Source organism: Melanotaenia boesemani, chromosome 14, assembly GCF_017639745.1.
Source record: "Melanotaenia boesemani isolate fMelBoe1 chromosome 14, fMelBoe1.pri, whole genome shotgun sequence".
NCBI classification, from domain to species: Eukaryota; Metazoa; Chordata; class Actinopteri; order Atheriniformes; family Melanotaeniidae; genus Melanotaenia; species Melanotaenia boesemani.
This window is the reverse complement of record NC_055695.1, coordinates 17,027,321-17,048,106: the sequence shown is the minus strand read 5'-3', so window position 1 is coordinate 17,048,106 and position 20,786 is coordinate 17,027,321. Positions and strand designations below refer to the sequence as shown.

General features: G+C 41.1%; 1 protein-coding gene across 5 annotated transcripts in view; it reads left to right on the top strand.

The window, feature by feature from the left end:
* Positions 1 to 13,957, top strand: part of ttll7 (tubulin tyrosine ligase-like family, member 7) — a 66,820-nt gene extending 52,863 nt beyond the window's left edge. Inside the window, exons 19-22 of one of the 5 annotated variants that reach the window (XM_042007068.1) lie at positions 5,946 to 6,119; positions 7,576 to 7,682; positions 11,372 to 11,447; positions 12,195 to 13,957. In XM_042007068.1, the coding sequence (XP_041863002.1) occupies positions 5,946 to 6,119; positions 7,576 to 7,682; positions 11,372 to 11,447; positions 12,195 to 12,315 (478 nt within the window). In that variant the 3' untranslated portion in view covers positions 12,316 to 13,957. Of the gene's footprint in view, positions 1 to 5,945; positions 6,120 to 7,575; positions 7,683 to 11,371; positions 11,477 to 12,194 lie in introns of all 5 variants that reach the window. The other 4 variants (XM_042007069.1, XM_042007072.1, XM_042007071.1 and 1 more) reach the window with 4 other exon arrangements.
* Positions 13,958 to 20,786: the final 6,829 nt, after the last annotated feature.

Genomic DNA, 20,786 nt, shown 5'->3' with positions numbered 1-20,786 from the left:
TATCCAAAAACATATTGCTTCTCTTCAGCTGTCAACCAGTGAAAACAAAGTCAAGACAGAGGATACAACTTGAAGCACTGAAGCATGACCTCAATCCCTTCTTATGGCTTTGTGTGTGCTGCCAAACACGTGATAGAAATTAAGCTCAGTTCTTCAGCCATGAAAACCAGGAAGCCCCACCATCTTTATCTCAAGGAGGGAAGAAGTGGCTTGGTAAAAAGTAAAAAAAAAAAAAAAGAAAAAAAAGAAGTGACTTGGTACAAAAGTAGGTCTCTTGCACTACATAATGGTTGACAACACTGACTCACAAACTGCTCCTGTGGTTGGTGCTGTGTTCCTTGATGTTGCAGGTATGGTCCAGATGCTGAATCCTGGTACTGCAAAGATCTTCCAGGACCTTGCAGATACTCTCTTTGTACCATATGCAAAATCCCAGCTTGACAAAACTAGCTGAGTTAATATCATGAGGGATATTTATATCCCAGACAGTCTGAAATGAACTACCCTGCAGAAGAGAAGGAACGGAATCAGGAGATGGCTGACCATTGCACTGCCAAAGCACTGGAGAGACTTTCTGTGTGTTGATGAGAACAACACGAAGAAAGCAGCAGGTCATTTTCATCCCAATAGATGAAAGCAAAGAGGTTTATACAACTCATGGCAAAATGGTCCTCTGCTCTCCTGCCCAGTGTGACGTGACAAATCTCACCCTATGTTCTCACGAGGAAGCAGACACACGAACTAACGAGTTCCAGAGGTCAGCTCAGAAATGGTTTGACGTCTGAAAACAAACTTTATGGTGTACAAACACACTGTAGAAAATCCCATGCTTTAGTCATACAATGCACAAAAACCTTCCATAAGTGAGCTTATTTGCCCCACTAGTTCTACATATTTGTAAAAAAAAACCAAACAAACAAAAAAAAAGACCCTTAAAAACCCTTAAAGAGGAGAATGCAAATGCTAACTGTCACCTTGGGTATTTATGAGAAAGAAAGAAGTGAGAGGATTATTTTTTACAGTTAGCTTTACTGTGATTTCTATCTAATGTACAGCGCTTTTTTTTTTTTTTTTTGGCCCTGTCTTTTTTCAAAATGCAGTAACTGCTGAACTTAAATGTAAGCATTAAAGTGCACAAATGCTCAGTCATACTTTTGTCACTTTCTGTGTTTTTCCAGTACAACTCATGAATTGCCTTACATTACATTAAATTAATGTTTGCATTAATAAAAATACATGTTCTTTAGACTAAAGATGGAATGGCTGGAATCTGCTATATAATTTATACAAACTGCTGATATTTCTCAATCCAAAATCCAGCAAAACTTTTCCTAGAAATTTGCCAGCAGAGGAATGGATTTTTATAATAATGGATATGTTGTTGAACTTTATAGTACACTGGAATACTTTGAGAAGTTCTACTGTATAAAAGAACAAAAGAAAATATTGACATAGGGGTGCGGCCGTGCTTTTGTTTTCACCTTTTCACCAAACTATGGCCAAAAAAAGGGTTTTTTAATGAATATGAGGAAGATTACATTGTAAAAAAACAGATAAGCATCTAACCACCGCAGTGTCATTTTAATGGATGACATGAACCAAGAGAAAAATGAGAAAAATACATTCTGAGATATTACTTTGAGTATCACAAAGAACTCCCCTGAATGAATGAGAACTAATACCAACACAAACAAGTGATTACACTGCATCACTCTTCCATCTCCTTAACTACAGGCACATGCAACACGCAGTTCACCCACATGCTTAAGCCCTTTGTTCATCAATATACTAGTTTCAGTGCAAGCAGGGACAATTTTCTATTTTCATTCAATCTGACTGCATAAGAAATGCTGGATGAATGATGTAAAATGAGCGACAAACAGAGCAGAGCTCATTGCACTCTCGTTAAAGCACTTGTGTGTGAAGAAAACATGTTAGTCTGTGGAAACGTAATAAGTTTTGGTAACATATAGCAGCTGTTAATCAAGACCTTTTTACATGTGAAAGACAAAAGATTTGGGAGGGATGGGAACATAATGGAGGTGAATGAAAGTTTCCTCAGTTCATGTAGTCATTTGGTATTGTGGGGTTTTACTGTTTAGTTTTTTAACGTTTTTATTTATTTCCTTAAGTGACAGAGTGACTTTAGACAACATGACTCACTGCAGTTATATCTGATTTGATAAGGTCACCACCAGTGGAACACACCTTGGGCCTAATTTACTAATATCGTTTTACAAATCTTCCTAAAGTTGTTTTTAAGTTGCACCTAATAGGTTTTTAACGAAAACCCTCCATCAGATTAGAGAACGTGTTTCTTTTAAGATATAGAGTGTCGATGGAGTGAGTGGTGCATCTGATGAAACGAAACCTCCAGATGAGTCGGTCAACCAGGGCATAATAATAATTTTATAAAAATTAGCTTTACATTGCACTTATACTGCTGATGGCACTCAAAGTGTTTACTTTGGATCCATTATTCATCCACTCCTCATTCATGCTTGGTGATGGTGAGCTATATGTGTAGCCACAGCTGCCTTTGAGCAGCCACATTCACCGGTCGCACAGGGACCGGACAGCTCATACAAGGAATCCGGCACTCCATACTCCTGGATCACCCCCCACAGGAGTCGACGCCGGGTCACGGTCGAACACCTTCTCCAAGTCCACAAAGCACATGTAAACTGGTTGAGCAAACTCCCATGCCCTTTCCAGGACCCTGAAGAGGGTGTAGAGCTGGTCCACTGTTCCACAACCGATATGAAAACCACACTGCTACTCCTTAATCTGAAGTTTGACTACTCGACGTACCCTCCTCTCCAGGACCCCTGAATAGACCTTACCAGGGAGGCTGAGGAGTGTGATCCCCCTGTAGCTGAAACACACCCTCTGGCCCCACTTTGTGAAGAAGGGGACCACAACTCCAGTCTGCCAGTCCAGGGCAACTGACCCCAATGTCCATGTGATGCTGCAGAGGCGTGTCAGCCAAGAAAACCGTATAGCATCCAGAGCTTTAAGAAACTCTGGGCGGATCTCATTCACCCCCAGGGTTGCTGCTACTGAGGAGCTTTTTACCACCCCAGCGACCTCATCCCCAGTGATAGGGGAGCCTACACCAGGGTTCCCCGACTCTGCTTCCTTGTTGGAAGACGTGTTGGTGGGATTGAAGAGGTCTTTGAAGTATTCCCTCCACCGACCCACAACGTCCCAAGTTCAGTTCAGCAGCCCCCCATCCCCACTGTACACAGTGTTGATGGAGCAGTGTTTTCCCCTCCTGAGCCAACGGATGGTGGAGCAGAATCTTCTCGAAGCTGTCCAGAAGTCATTCTTCATGCCCTCTCCAAACTCCTCCCATGCCCGAGTTTTTGCCTTATTGACCACTGAAGTTGCGTTCCGCTTAGTCTGCCAATACTCATCAGCTGCCTCCGGAGTCCCACAGGCCAAAAAGGCCCGATAGGACTCCTTCTTCAGCTTGACGACATCCCTTACTGCTGGAGTTTGGGGATTTCAGCCACGACAGGCCTGAACGATTTTAGGGCCACAGCTTCAGTTGGCCGCATCAACAATAGAGGCACGAAACACAGCTCACCCGGGACATGGTTGAAGCTCTGCTGGCGATAGGAGCTGAAACGTTTTCTGACGGGACTCCACCAGACGTTCCCAGCAGACCCTCACAACACGCTTGGGTCTGCCAAGCCTGACTGGCATCCTCCCCCACCATCTGAACCAACTCACCACCAGGTGGTGATGAGTTGACAGCTCCGTTCCTCTCTTCACCTGAGTGTCCAAGACATGCTGCTGCAGGTCCAGTGATACGACTACAACGTCGATCATCAAACTGTGGCCTAGAGTGTCCTGGTGCCAAGTGCACATGCGGACACTCGTAGGCCTGAACATGGTGTTCGTTATGGACAATCCATAGAAGTCCAATAACAAAACACTCAAATTCAGATCAGATCCCAATCACGCCCCTCCAGGTCTCACTGTCATTGCCCTTGAAGTCCCTCAGCAGAACGAGGGAGACCCCAGAAGGAGTGCACTCCAACAAGGACTCTAAAAAGAATGGGTACTCTGAACTGCTGTGCGGTGCATAAGCACAAACAACAGTCAGGACCCGTCCCCCCACCTGTGGGCGGAGGGAGGCTACCCTCTCGTCCACCCTTCCTGGCCCCTCCTGTAGGTGGTGAGCCCACGGGAGGGGGACTAATCATTAAAAAAAAAACAAAAAAACAATGTAGTAGTAAAATTTGATTATTAAATTCCACATTCAGCAGGTGGATCTAGAAGTCACAGGTAACTTGCACATTTATGGAGTGATATTTTTGTAGTTAAGGGAATGGATCTTGCGAGAGTGCTTTAATTTGCATGTTTTTGTAGTCTATTGGACTGATGGTGTTAGGAAGACCAGCAATAGAATTTAATCACACCTTTACTCTCTTCCTCCGATAATCAGCCACGGTGCTCATTCACAATGGCCAGTTTTTTTACATCTGCCTGCTAGCGTGGGATTCGTGCGCAAAGCAAAACTCAGCTGTAACTTTATGCGGCATTCCGGATGAAAAAGTTGCATAGTGGGGTTACTCAGCCGCGGGACGCTGAGGGGCAGCGACTGCTTTGGAAATTTACATAATAGATGTCACAGTGCCATCAAACGAGTCCAGAATGCAGACTTTTAAGGTAAAAAAGTTACTGAGTGTGTCTTTAAGAACAAATTTGTTTGTCAGAGTGTTTTTTTTTTTACTTTTTTTACACATACAGCAGATTGTATTTTGTATTTTTCTTCAAACACATACATAAGCACTCTCTAACAGACCTTTACAAGCAGGAGAGCATACATTTACAACCAGTACATGCAGACAGCAGCTGCAATGCTTGCTTTTCATCTTCTCTGTGATAAAGGTGTGACCTTCTCACATCTCCTCCTCTTCATATTCTTTATAGTTCAGTTGTTCAGTGACGTGCTCCCCCTGACACAGAGGGCTCAGAGGGGGTAACTTGAGTCGCCATCCACAGTGCTCCATTTTTCTCCTCCCTTACATCTTGGGAGTCCTAATTGAGGGTGTGTGTGAAAGAGAGTGAGCAGGTGACAGAGATGAAGTGGTTGATAAGCAGAGGGAGAGAAAAAGACAGATCTGGTGACCAGGAGAAAGTGGAGAGTGATTGAAAATGAGACTTGTAAAAAAAAGCAGAGATTGTTTGGGGGAGTATGGCCCTACAAGGATTAGCTTAGCCAAGCTACCACCAGCATGCTGCACCCCATGCAGCTTTTGTCTGATCACAGCATGCCTTGGATGGTACAGCTAACTTGCTAGCCTATCGTCTGGCCCCTCCCTGCAACATGCCATGGCCCCAACATGGATGAACCCAACAGGGGGCCCTGTATCACGCGGAGACAGTCAGGCAGCGTAGTTCGAAAAGCACACTCCAAATCCGGGGTGAAGCCTCCCCCCTTTTACCCTGTCTCTTGTTTGATATTGTATCTAAGGGACTTAACAACAATCAAACAGCCCAGGAGCTATTGTCGGCAACAAATTCAACAGGCTTTGAAAACGACTTAGGAGGAGGAGAATGGAAACACACAGTTTTGAACCCTTTTAGAGGAATCACATCCCACCTCCCAAGGAGTGAAAAGGGGAAGACATCAAAAGTACCCCCTAGGGTTATGTGTCTCAGTTGTTGAGCTCTCTCACAGTCAGGGGTATGTCCGAGATTGTTAAGGGGGTTAACTGTACTGTATTAGTTTCATCCTTCTTCTCTGTGTCTGGGTGTCTTCCTCTATGTCTGTGCATGCAAGAGTGTATAAAAATAAACACCACACATGCACAGTGAGGAAGCTCATATTTGTACATGTGTGGTCATCATGTATTCATCAGCTATATATATATATATATATATATATATATTTTTTTTTTTTATCTCTGTTTAAATTTATTTATCTTCTCCAGTTCTTCATGGGAGACCATCTTCAGCAAGAGTAGTGAGGTGGTGTTACCCCAGGAGCTGCAGTGCTGCCGCCGGCTGGTCCAGCTGTGCAGGGACTGCCTGTTGGTTGTCTACAAGTTTGTATCTGAGTCCCGGGGCTCTCTGAGTGGACTCAGCCCAGAATGGGATGACACCAGGTGAGAATAATGGACATTTTGATATCTCCCTACTTTTTTCTGTTTTAATTTTAAAAGATTATTCCAGCTTTTCTGCTTTAAAAGAAAGGTGGAGGAAATTCAAGGACACAACTCAGGAGTGTGGTAGCCCCCCAGTTCAAGCATCATTCAGTCAGTGTCCTTGTGTATTATGCTGAGTTTTTGCTTTGTAAAGACTGGTGATCCACAATAAATGCTTGAAAAGCAATTGTAAAACACTGTTAATGAAAAACTCACTGCTTAAAACATGGAGATAACTTAAGCTAAGCTTGCAGATTAAGCTAGTACGTCTTCAGTATATACAAATAAGCCACAAAATTAAAATCACTGACAGGTGATGTTAAAAACACCGATCAGCTCTTATCAATGCAATATAATGTTTGGAAACCTGTTTGGCATTCATGTGAATCTTGCAATTTAAAAAGGCCCCACCCCGCAACCCACACGTGGTAGCTGATAGGTGTACTAATATTATTATTACTAAAAGTTAAACATATTTTTTAAAAAAAGGTCACATTATACCAAAAACATGGACGCTAAAAGTGTAAATATGTGAGGAGATATCTGCCATGAATATTTAATTTGATACAGTATTTAGGCTTAGGTGGAAAGTTAGTTACAGCAGTCTGAACCCCAAAAGTGCAGAATATTAAACTCCCTTCAGAACGTACTGTCAAATACATTGCTATCATCAGTTATCATCATTAAACCTTTCCCAGGAAACATCTCCTCTCTCCCCTCTATGGAGCCTTGGAGGTATCATCTTCTTCATGAAACCCTGATAAAACAAACAAGCAAAAATCAGCCTCATTCTATTTTTAATTCTGATTGCTGTGGGGGACAGCAGTTTAGGTTGGGAATGAGTGAACTTTTAAATCACACATGCTTTGGGCTGGCAGACAGGGTGGGAGCTGAGTTGGGAAAGGGAGAGGGGGAGAGTGCTGTTAACAGGAAATAATGGCCCACAGATTAGCGCTCAGGTTAGCCCGGGGCCCCTCGAGGCCTTCTTAATTCAATTAGAGCCCAGATGAGCCTGAGCAGCAAATGACCTTACGAGCGAGAGAGAGAGAGAGCTCCTTTTTTCCTGGGGCTTCACTTTACATGATTCATAACTCTTGCGCATATTTTAACAGGCTATCACTTTGCACCTACTGTATAAAAACCTCAGCTGTTAAAAAGTATGTGGTGTTTTTGTAAAATTAAAAAAACAAGCTTGGTTTAGTCTATTCCAACATTTTTGGTATTGATATCCTTTTTACAAGAACATGAAATGTCCATCGACCATGAATGCAAAGATGAATTTGATTTCATTACTCGATCATGCACAGAACCATACAGTATATTGGCAGTATACTTCCTTGAGAATAGCTTTGAGCATGCATTGGTTTGTCTCTCCTTATTTCTTTTGTTTCTATATATGTCTGTGTAAAAAAAAAAGCTTACCATTTGCTGCTGGACCAACTTCAACCCATGGCTCCTCTCCTGCTGCTGTCGCTGCTGCATCCTCTTCCTCCACTTCTTCCGTCTCTTCGCCCCTCGACGCAGGTCTCTGCTTGGTTTAGTTCTGCTAAACCCCCCTATTTTCAAGCACTTCCCCAACTCACTGCTTTCTGCTGCTGCCACCACCTCACAGCTGTGACTAAAGCTTGAGCCCACCTGTCCTATGATGGTTGCTTTGGCTGTACAACAAACAGTCTAGCATGGCCTCCTTCTCTTTCCTAACATTAAAACAAACAATATTGAGATTGATTCATTTAGCATGACTACAGAAATCAAATGACTGGATTACTTGTTGTCCAGAACTACACACTGTATGTACAAAAGAAACTGTCATGGAGAAGGAAATACATTTAGACTGTTTGGAGTTCTTTGGGTCAACACTGTAACCATTCAGCCAGCTTGCAGTACATCACCAGCCAATCACTCCGCTGCCACAAAGTGTTAGATTCAATACTTGAATCAAGGGCATCGTGCCGCACTTTAAGTGCATTTTCAGTACAAGTGGCCTTAGTGGCAACTGAGCACCTCACCTACACAGCATCAGTGCCATGATCAACCTAAGCACCACTCTCTTCTTGTCACAAGAAGACAGAAAAACGGTTCGGCTCAAATCGTTGGTTTGCAGTTCCACAACACGAGTGGCTCACTTCTCTCCATCAGGCATGCAGGTGGGCCGTTACAACCCACCACCACTTCAATAACAGTAGCTGAGAAGCAATTACAATTATTTTCTCATTAATGCATTCGCTTAACATGAAGAGATAAATTGTGTATGTGTGTGTAGAAAGTGTGTAGGTGTGCATGCTCATGCCCTGTGCTGCAACACAACCACCTTCACTCTCTATCTGCAGTGACCCTCTAGTTCACCTCAAGCTATTAGTCTTGAGCTGTGTTCATATCTAAAAGACAAAAAAACTGCCTAACTCTGAGTTTTAAGGTCACATTTTACTTTCAGCTGGACATTTGCCTGCAGTTCTTAACAAGAAATGGATTTTTGATGTAGACCCTGTCAGTAAGGTCACAAGTATTAATTCTTCACAACATGCTTGAAAATGCAACACTATCATTTAAATAGAAACCTATTGAGAAACATGTTTCATAAAAGATGACAAAGGGTGACACGGGTTTGCAGAAAATGACAAGGGACTCAGGTATTTTATTAGCATCTGAATTTCCTTTCAGTTTCAACAATTCTATACATGATCTTATTCAAGTAAGTATTTAAAAAATCAAGTCCATGCATGAGTTCTACAAAAAAACAACTTCAAAAAACAATATTAATATAAAAAATACAGAAGCCCTCATGATAAAAATACAACTTTTTTAAAGGACAACCTGTAAATGTCCCCATATATTACAATTATATAACCTAAAATATCTATATAATTAAAGGCATGGCAGGCATGAAGAATAAATGCATGCCTTCAGCACAAGCCAACAACTGTGCATCTTCTTTACATTATCTTTCAGCTTCATCCATTGTACATGCCATCCTCCTTTAAAAACTCAAGATGGCAACAGCCAAATAACAAAGTCGAGGCTGCAAAACATAAGTCCACAAACCAGTGGGTGAAATCCATATTTTATTTGTATTCTTGGCAAACTGCTATGGTCTGAATAGGTACATATTTTCACACATTAAACAGTACATGTTATACAGGATGTCTTCTATTTATTGGTTTATATTCAACATCTCCACACCATGCTTGTGCACACATACATTGTACATCACAAAGACTCACACAGCTCTGTGCAGCTTTTTGGCAGAGGTTAAAGTTGTTCTGTTAACTGGGGTGCATAGCGTCTCCATTGTTGACCACACCTGCCTGCTCCTGTTCAAGCGCACTTTCTGTGTGGAGAGCTCAGATCAAGTGTGTCAACAGCCTCATGGGTTGGAGGAAAGTCATCCGGCCTGTGTGGGCTGAACAGAAAAAGTAGCCAAATACTGTAGCCTCACTAATGACTTTTCTTGTTAAGCCTGGAATTAATGTCAATACCTAAATACAATTTTCCCATAATGACCAAAGTTTGAGATACTATTAACTTTCATTTATCTGAAAAGTATGGCAGTAATTAGGGTTAATTGGGGTGTTGAGCTGAATGTGGGCTCCAGATACCCTTCAAGCCTCTTGGTTTATGATTGCGTCAGCTATTGTGCTTGTCTCCCTCTCCATCCTTAGTCATTCTATTTTGTTTTGTCGGGCCTCCTCTTAATGCTCCATGGCAGTTGCATCTCAGTAGAGAACTTGAGATTGGCCTGTGAAGAGGATCAGTAGCTGATAGCAGCTTTGCATGTAAAGATCGGACACAGTTTCTCTGTCTCCAGTGATAGAATGAAGTAAAGCACGAGTATATGAACAAGCCTCCCCCTGGCTTTCAAGCATGCACGTAGTTGCCAAGGCCTTCTTCATGATCAAAAGGAGGATGAACCTGGAAGATGCCGAATAAGGGTCCAATTAAATATAGCCTGCAGAGACAGCAGACGCTTGGACGTGAACCCCCACACCCCCTATTCCACCGCTTGCCACTACCACCAGTGATTCTTTTTATGAGCTGAATATTCTCAAAGTGAATAGGAGAAGAGCTCTGAACAACACACACTCTGCCCCACATTAATGTTCAATATTTGATTTGATTTTCTCTCTTTTTGTTTTTTTTTTCTTTTTCTTTTTTGGACTGCCATTTCCAAGGGCTCAGGGTTCTAACCTTGGAAATAGAATTTGGAAATCAGTACACAATAAACCCATAAACATTATCCCTACAGGTGTGAATCTTGTAGAAGGGAGGGATCAAATATAAGGTGCCAAGCATGGAAAGAAGAAACAGAAAATAAGCAAAAACAAGTCCATGGATGACATTATAAAGAAAGTATGAAATCACTGCACTTTGAGTTACATAACTAAGAAAGATATGAAAAGGTGAAAGCAAAGCTTAGAGTGTGAGCGAAGAACTTTGAAAATGAGTGTCAGACTGATCCATTGTTCACCCAGTCTGGTCATAGATGAAGATTATGAGCTGGAGGGATACATAGAGCCCACTTGAAGCTGTTTCAAGGACACTCTTATTGGACTAAATCAATTTAATTTGAATCCCTCCTAACTCTCTTGGGTCTAAGGCTGTGTTGAAACGGATGCCCTCAGCGACATGTCGTTTTTTTTTCTTTCCAGTCGACTTCAGGAGAAGCTGCTCAGCTAATTTGTCCAAGAGCTATTTCACGGGAGAACAAGAGCTGAGAAAAATGTGCAATCGCTACACAAGCTTTAAAAAAGATATTATTCTTTCACTCTGTAATCCTCAGCCCCAGTAGGTCCCTTTTGATTAGACTGTCACATCTTAAACATTACCACATGAACTAAATCTGGTGATTATTGTACTTGTTTTACTAAACGAGCATATTTGCTTTTTTTTTTCATATATTAGCAAAAGATCTTTGGTGAAGATAAAGAATTAGGGTCACCGAATGTGCAATTTCACAAGTGTTCTGCAAAAGCCCATAAATGTAAGTCACTGTTCAAACTGATTAGTAGTGAAGATTTTAAACTCCCCATTTCTTTTATTTTAAATGGAATCCCAACATTTAGTTAAGCTGAGTTTACCCTGCCCTGGAACTAATCATCTCATCTGACATCGCTGTGACAACCATGCCTGACTCATTCCCAGTAACTAAGGAAGATAGGAGCAGGGTTCAGCCACTCCTTGAGTCTATCTCAACCTGACACTGGTCTCATTCTCAGGTACTGGAACGCTGTTAGCAGAAGCTGCCTCACTGCTCTGTCTCGGTGGAAGGTGTCATAGAAAAGTCTTAGAAAGGTACTGACGTCTATGCCTCGGAATGATAGGTGAGGATTTTGTGTTCATGATACCAGAAATGCAAGGGTCAAAGTTGAAAAAGAAAATTGCATTGAAAAACAAGTATGAGGGTCAAAGTTTTATACTGTTACAGCGGATACATCATTTTTGCATTTAGCCTAAATAAACAGGAGTGTAACTAAAAGCACTCTTTATACTTTTATAGGTGCAATGGTTAATCAATGATTTTTTTCAACAGAGAAATAAATAATCATCAATTTTTAAAGACAAAATTATTTATAGTTACTGTTTCCAGCTTCTTCAATTGCTAGAATTTTTTTTTTTTTTGCACATTACAGGAAATCATAATATCTTTGGGTTTTAGGGCATTGGTCAGACACAATAAGACATTTCAACATGTCACATTATTGTAAACACAACAGATACGCTGAATGCTCACTAATTGTGCTACACAAAATGCTTCATATCAAATGGATCCATCAGTTTAACCTCCCAGTTATTCCTTTCCTTTATATTTCTGTTTTAAGGCCAATGGGTGACATAATTTTTGGCCTTTATTAACATAGAGTTGTGCAAATTGAGATGGGTATAAATGGTAGTCAGTAAATAAAAAGTGGGCTATATGGAGTCTCTATGCCTACCAAAGCGCCCTGACCTCTAAATTGTGACCTTTGCAGGACTAATCCTCTCATTATGTTTATCCTTTCCCCTAATCCCTCCATCCCTTGCTTGTGTCCGTCTGTCCAGGTACCTGCTGCCAGTGACCTCCCAGTTCATTATGAAGTGGCCTTCGTCCAGCTTTGGCCACATCTCCTCAGCTGTGCCACGTTCCCGCAGCCTTTTTGCCACCAGGATGGACCACTTCTGAGGTCACCGTGGCAACCCTGTCTCCTGACACCTCGCCTTTTGACCTCAATGCCCTGTCTCACATGATTTTTACCTAGCCAAACCTAGATCTTAGTAATCTCGGCATGGATCTGAATTCTGGATGCCAAATCAGGCCTCAATCTTGCACAGTCGCCTTGTGGAAGATCAACAAAGCAACACTGGAGGATTTGGGATTACTAAAGGGTGTTGCACAGTTTAGTTTAGTTTGGGCCGGACCAGCATACCACCGGTATCCTCCATCTATTCCTTCATTCCTTCAACCACAGCAATATCATTCAATGGGTTCACCTCTTTGTTCTCATTGTAATTGCTGTATCATATTTCATTGTACAGTTACAAGTCATGGTACTGTAAAAGGAAAATAATAACAGATATTAAATAATGCAAGGATTATTTATTTCTATACTTATTTATTTTGTTAGGTTATCCCATGAATGCAGTGAATGCTGGTGCAGAATGCAGTTTTGGAATATCAACTAAGCTTTTTTCCTCATTTGAATAAGTGGATGCTGATTTTTCCCAGCTGTAATCAATTATTTTATTGCTTTATTTAGATTTTAATTTATTTCATAACTTATATCAAAGGCTTTATGTTAATAACAGTCACTTTATGTTGTTTTTGCAGTTCAGGTTAATGGAAAAGAGGTAAATCAACTCAAAACATTTTAACTTTTGAATGCTAATGCTTCTCATTTTAGTTGTGTGATATTAAGTGCAGCACTATTAGGTGGCACAATGTTCAGAATGTCATTGTAGTGAAGCCAAGCCTTTTTGCGTTTTAGAGCACGAGCTGACTTGAATGCCACAGCGTAAAGAGCCAAGCCCTTTCATAGAGCGACCACTTGTTTCTAATATGCACTTTGCAGTTTGTCCCAGAAAGAGAACGCGGCTGCACATTAGTAGAGTCTGCATGTCTAGACTTTAGCCTCTTTAGACCCAGATGTAGTGGTTAGAATGAAGAGCTGCATTTGGAATATACTTGAAGTTTTGTGTCGTCATTAATCACTGTGTCACTGTGAAGAGGACACTTCACTTCAGCATTTTGTCGTCTTGAGTACAGATGTTTTAGAGACAACAGGGATGTGTATCATGGTTCAGAATGTTCAGCACACTGAATGACTTGGTTCATTATCTCTTACGTACTGTATCAGCAGTGATTTGCCGGGGATGAGCAGCTGCAGCCTTTTCTGCCTGCTGCAGGACAGGTACAAGTGCCAGGGGTATCATGGATGTGCCAAAAATAGGCACATCTACTACACATGTTCAGTTGCATTTTATTTTAGGCTACAATGTCACGGCCTTCTGCAGGACCTCACTTTAGATATTAAATGCTGATAGGGAGAAATGCAGTGTTAAATATTAGTAGTTTACTTGCTGTGTATAATTTAAAAGATGGTAGTCTGTACGGAACAGTACAGTATGCATTTTATAACAGTTTTAACTAACAAGTGTAGCAGCAATGCTGTGCTAAAACTGCTCAAATCTCCCTGCATTTTCATTTTTTTTCATGCCAAAAAAATGTTTTTTTTGCTTTTCATTTTATTTGTGTTATTTTAAAGTGGTTCTTTTTCATTGGAAGTATGGGATTTTTAATTTAACATAGCAATAAAATGTTGAAACAGTTTGAACTTTTTGTCATTTGCTGTCTTAGTGATTTAGTTTGGTCCCCCAAACCCTTATTTAAATTATATTATTAACATACACACAATAATAGAAATTATTCTACTATTAAAAAAGTTAATTTTCTTGATTTACTCTCTAGTTTGGTGGCAATTCAGTGGAACCTAGTTGTAATATCTGTGCAGAAGTTTAAGCCGCTACAAAATATTTCAGTATCATGAAAATAGGCTGAGCAGGGATCACACAGTGACAGATGACAGCCTGCATCACAACTCAAGAGCCGCAGACTCTTAATATCTTCATTTCATTTAACACAAGCACAGATTGTCCTGCACCTTAACTCGAGTGAGTGATGACACATGCACAGGAGAAAACTCCACGGCTAATGTAGGTCTGCAGGCTGTAAAGATAATTAGCTGCCCAGCAGCAGCACATTTGATAGCATGTAAATGTACCTGCAAATGTCACTTTGGTTTAGTTGGATGATCCTTGCTCTTCAAAATCAGACTTTGTCACAAATATCTACCTGTGAAATAAAGTCTGCAGCACAGGTTCCTTTTTGCTTGACCCTCATCTGATACAGTGACTGAGACTGAGACTCCAGCACCCAGCCAGCTGCTGCCAATCAAGCACAGACAGTGACACAGCCCTTCTGTCAGCTGAGAGGATAAAAACATCTGACACCCTTCTTTATCCTTTTAAAAAACAAAACTGTCAATAATACATGGCAACTGCACTAAAAAACTGCCATGTTCAAGTCAATTACTCAATAAAGAAGCCTAAAATATCATATAGTCATGGAATTAAAGTTTGGATAATCATCTTGATGAATTCAATTAATTATTTTAATTTTGTGACAATTTCTTATCAGCAGATGTAGGAGTTAGGAAATGAATAAACAAGCCAAATTATGCAGTAATACACTTACACACTGCTGAACTGTAAAAGTTCCACCCAATATCTATTACCTGAGCAGCTCTCAGGCTATCTGGATTAACCTCAGCAGTATCACATTTCACAGCAGAGGCCCCTGTGGACGGGTGACACTCCTGACCTGTCACTCGCCTCAGTAATGAGAGTGTGTACCCAGCCGGTCTTTCTTGTTCCATCGTGACCTGAAAGCTGCATTGCTCTGATGTGTGTGTCTGTACAAAGAAGGCAATGTCAATTTTTATTTAGACCTGTAACAGCAGCATCCCGTACAGTTTCTCCTGTCCTCTCCACCCCCTCCTTCCCCCTGTCTGTCAGCAGAAGAGGTGCAGTATCTGACCTTGAGGGACTCTGGCCTTTGCCTTGGCCCCTGCAACCATAAGAGAGCAGGGGCAGTGGCTGTCTGGCACTGAGACCCTGCCGTACTGTCCAAAAATATCCCCCTCAGCCACAGGACTGAGATGTTCCATCCTGACCTTTCTAGACGTCACTCCTTTCCATCCAACCAATTGCTCCATTCCTTTCTTCCCTACCTGTCTGTGGTCCAGGAAGCTTTACAGCCAATGTCCATTGCTGTTTTTTTTTTTTTTGCCTTTTGCTTTTTCAACACCCAGATGACCCAGTTTCAGGGCCCTAAGCCGACCAACCTCTGGATTGGAGAGCAAAAAGCAACTGGGAGCTGTGTGAGAGGTGGATGGTTCAGATGAGATAAGGAAGCACACTCTCGTGCAAAACACAGATGGTGGGGCTTCAAATCTGCTCTTAATCCACTATTTCAAATGACATGGAGAAAAAAGAGCAGTGCGATTTATTCTGTAATTACGACTGTCTGAGTGAGGTGTCCAGAGGAACGGCTGCCCTCCTTTTCCCTTCCAGTGAAGCTTTAAAGTGGAGCCGCTGGTGGTCAGTGTGCTTTCAAATTACAGAAGTGACCTTTCTTATCAGACAAATGTAGCCTGTGTACAGCTTGTGTTGGACAAGGTATGTTTCTATGTGTGGATTATGTATCTGTCCTACCCACTGTGTGGGCAACATGTACTGCGCAATGAGTTGATGAGCCAAAACATTATGGCCACACCTGCCTCCTTTGCTGTTGGTCCTTCGCATGCTGCCAAAACAGTTCCGACCCACAAAGGCACAGGCTCAACAAGACCTCTGAAGGTGCCCTGTGGTATCTGGCACCAAGGTGTTAGCAGCAAATCCTTTAAGTCCTGTCAGGTGTGATGTGGAGCTGCCATAAACAAGATTTTTTTTCAGCACATCCACCATCGTAGGTTGATTATTTGTCACTCCTCGGACCTATTTCGGTAGGGATTCACTGCTGCTGGCTGTGTGAACCTGACAAACCTTTAGGAGATGCTCTGGCCCAGTCAGCTGGCCTTTAGACCTTCTCACCTCCCCTGCATTTATCATGCAAGGAGAACAGATTGTTCACTTACTGTCTAATATTTCCCAGACCTTGACATGCAGCATTGTTAAGAGATAATCAAAGCTTTATTTGCTTCATCTGTGAGTGATCATAGTGTGTTGGCTCATTATTGCCGTATGTGTGCAAAGCATGCTCACATATGTTCACTGCTGCTTTATTAGTTTTTCAGACCTCACACCTGCCTCATTGTCCAGACATTTGCACGTGCTTGTGTATTTTTTCTGTATTCTCAAAGGAAACTGATGTTAACTGATGCCCACTGCAGTATATCATGTGTGGTGTCTTGTTTACATCTTTGCTAACAGCAGGGGGTCCTGCAAGAAACTGACACATAAACCAACAGATAAACACATGCACACAGAGGAGGATGGTCTTTGCTCAGTTTGTCCCTCTGGCACTTTTGTTTCTCTGCAAACAAAACAAATTGTAATATAATCAATCAACCTGCTGGCCTCAATCAGAGAGATCCTGATGCAGCCAAATAAATAAATATAAAAGCAGTAACTAGATTATGGTCTTAAAATTTATCTCACTTAAATATATATACACTTAAATATATTCAAGACATTTAAAAATGCAAAATTCTTTCTATTGAAGTAGATTTTCAAAACATGTTTTACTTCATGATAAAATTATTTTTCAAAACAAATTTTTAGATTTGCTTTTCAACGCATTTTTAATGACAACAAATCAAGAGATTCCAGAGCTGGAGCTGAAATATTTGTGTGGTTGTTTTTTAATGGACAAACAACCAACCTAAAAACTGTAATCCTCACCGCACAGTCAAATTCTTCACAACAGCCTAGTAACCACAGCCACAGGAGATGACCCAGGCTTTGGATTCCCCAGATATCAATTCGAATGAAGATATGGCAAATAATGCTCAACAAGAACCCGCAAAATGATGATCAGATAGTTTGAATGTTATGAGTGAGGGCTATATTAAACCTCACACCTAATTTTTTTCTCATTCTGATAAAAAAGTATGATAAGTGTGATATTTCCATCGTAGCAGACTGTTTTAATATTACCCAAAGACAAAGCTAAAAATCTTAAAACACAAAAACCATTAAAGCTCGGGAGTTCTGCTTTGTCGCCTTTCTTTTGAACAGTACAGAAACACAAAGTCAGGTAACTGAATAGTAGATGACCATGAAAATATTGAAACAATGGTTTAATTGATTAATTTATTTATCAAACAAGAAAGCCAAATAATTCCTGTTTACAACTACTGATGTAAAAGACATTTCTTTGTTCTGTTATCAATAAGTTCTTTTTGTAATTTATTTTTTTAAGTTAGCTTGTAACCAACTGATAATTAAAAAGGATGAAGTTGCCTATTTAGGCTGTAACAGTTTGTCCAGAAATGATTTAAAATGAAAACAGAAATAAACAAATGTTGAAACTAAATGTTTCAACTTTAAATTTTGCCACAAAATAACTCTTTAAGAAGATTATCAGCATGTTAGATTACAATAAAATGTTAGTTGTAGTCTATCCTGACTGTGTTTATAACCATCGTTGCATCATGTGTGAATGGCTTGCAGGGTATTGAATTATATGATCAAAACCTATGCATTAAACATAAAACACATGAAAGAATTATTCTGTGGTGGAAAATAATCTTCTGTTTTATGGACTATTTGCACACACAGTTTCAGCAGCACCACTCCTGTGTTACTCACTGTACCCTTGGTTTGTCCTGTTTGAATTGTTATGGTGAGCCTTTTGGTTTGGTGGGAGTCCTCCAGTGTTTCCTCCTTTGATCCACCTATCAACATTTTTTTTTTCTATTCATCAGGGAGGGGTTTTGCTGAGCATACATGCTTTCCCAGTTCTGCTTTGTTTCACATTGACTGATTAACACTGTGCACTGACCGCTGGCTGCTGTTGGTTGCAAAGTGGTCACATGACTTCTCACAGTGTCTAAACGATGAGGGCAGTGAGTTACTTGTTAACTCGCCCTGCTTGATATCAACACACACAGACTTCCATGTACAATTAAACAAGTGACTATCTTCTTATAACCCCAGCTTACTAACCTTTATGGACCCGTCAAACCCAAATGGGTGTACTCCTACACAGAACTTCGGAGTCACTCAGCACTACACCACCTCCAAATGATAACCTTGGTTGCAACACTCAAGGAGCATACTGTACTTTGTTCCAGCCACAGGGGGTTATAGATGAGCACAGTTCTGCATATGGCCATCATTCACAGCCCTGGGCTCCCCCAGAGTGTGTGTCTTGAGCGTTTGTAACAAATGGAGCTGAGCGGTAAAGGCATTAATGTGGAAGAACAAGCCCTGTAGTGGAAGTACAGCAGGAAGTCACTTTTTCTCCCATCTGGCCCCTAACAAGATGGAAAGGAGCAGGCAGGTGTGAGCGGTGGTCTGCACCTCCGCTGGCTGGATTAGCACTTCTGATGGGAGAGAAAAGAGAACGAAGATCCTCGACACAGGCTGTCATTCTCTCTCCTTTTCCCATCTCTCCATCCCCTCCCTCATACATCTCCTCACCTCCTGTGTGATCATTGCTCTCTGGCCCTCGCTCTGCAGCACGTGTGAGAGGGGAGACTCAAAATGAGAATAAATGAGGTGTGGGGAAGAAGCTTGGGCAGTGTGCCTGTTTGTGTGTGTCTGTGCATGACTGTACCTGCCGTCAAGGGTGTTCAGATCTCTTCCTCTTCTGCAATGTCTGGCTGTGGAGCGAAAAGACCATCCAGGGACTCTTCATCCACTTTCTGCTGAGCGCCCCAGGGGATGGATGAGTCTTGCAGGCTGGGATATTATCAATACAGCCCCTCCAGGCAGCCTGGGAGACAGGAGATGGAGCTACTGACTCACTCTGTCTATTACGCTACTGCTGTTCATCAGTGTTATGGGAAACAGCTGGTTTTAGTAGAGCCACTGCCAACTAGTCCTTAGTTCTTGCCTCATCCTTACTTGCTCAAAGTATTTCTCAAAGGCCCCTTCAGTCTTACTTCTGTGTTTAAGTCCTTTTACTTCCACCTCCATCATTCATTTATTTCTATCTGCTGGCCTTGTTTTTCTTCGACTCCTCTCTTCATAGCCCTCTCACCTTTATTCCATGTTTATCTTGTTCATTCTGTTGTCTTTGACAGGGCCATGGTGCACCTACACTCATAATGTGCAGCCCACTCAAGTAATTACGCCTCCCTCCTGTGAGAGCTTTGTTTCACTGGGAATGCTTCTTTGCCCAGTGTCATGCTAGCATCACTCCACTTGTATTTTAAATCTCCATCAGTGCTTTGTTTGAGAGTTGTTTTATATTTTATTTGTGTAATGAGGAGGCTGACCTTGTATTAGCACTTCTGAAAAAATGCAAATAGTTGAAACCATCCAAGCATTGAATCAATGCCAAAGAACTCAACTCAAGATTTCAATGGAAAATGCTTTGCTGTGATTTTCTGCCTCTTTTATACACACAACATAAATGCATCACTTCAACTGCTGTAAAAGGCTTTAGTACAATATAACACAGAAAGATAAAATAAATTGATGACAACTCAAGCAGTATTTCCGCAGAAGCCAAATAGGATTGGAGAGTAATAGATGATATCTCACTAAAGATACAATCTAACGTTCAATTTTTGGTAATTTTTTTTATAATAGATCTTGTTGCTGCCAGCAAGTAAATAGGTCAAATTATTCACAATGTTATTTCACCACTGATGATTCACAGGGGCACATCTCTGGCCGATCGGTCTACAGGAAACTGGAGAACCCATTGACAGAAACCACAGCCCAGTCTGTAGAGCCAGCTACTGCTCTAAAACCTTCTCAAATGACTTTAACAGAAGTATGACCTCATCTTCTTCTTCAAAAAAAAAAAGAAAAAAAATTGAGGAATTTGAAAATGCTGGCCATGTAAACCTCTAAAAGCAGGGCTTTTGAGAAGCTTTGTTTCCTTCCAGTGCCTCCAGTCACTTTGTCTGTCTTTTTTTTAACAGGTTCCCACTTCCACTTTTCATTGTTCTGGCTATTATTCTGCAACATTACGCCTAACACATGTCATCAGTGTCTAATGACCAGTCTGGTGAAGTAAAGGGAAGGCAAACATGTCTGTTTTGGTAAATATCACAGTGACACACCTCACGCAGTTCAACACTACCAGAATTTATTTCAGAAACACTTACAGTGTGTTGTAATTCATGTTAAAACTTTTTTCTTTATATTTTAATGTTGGTTTTTGGCCTTGTCACTTATGTTGCTTTTGATGATATTATGGACGACAGATAATGAAATACCTAAATTCCTTGCAAATGTATGTTGAGAAACAAACTGTTGGACTATTTTCTCAGACAGTTGTTCACTAAGTGGTGATCCTCACACCATCCTTGCTTGTGAATGACTGAGCCTTTCAAGGACACTCATTTTATACCCAATCATTACACTGACCTGTTTCTAAATTACCTCTTCATATGAGGAATGTTCCAAACAGGTGTTTTT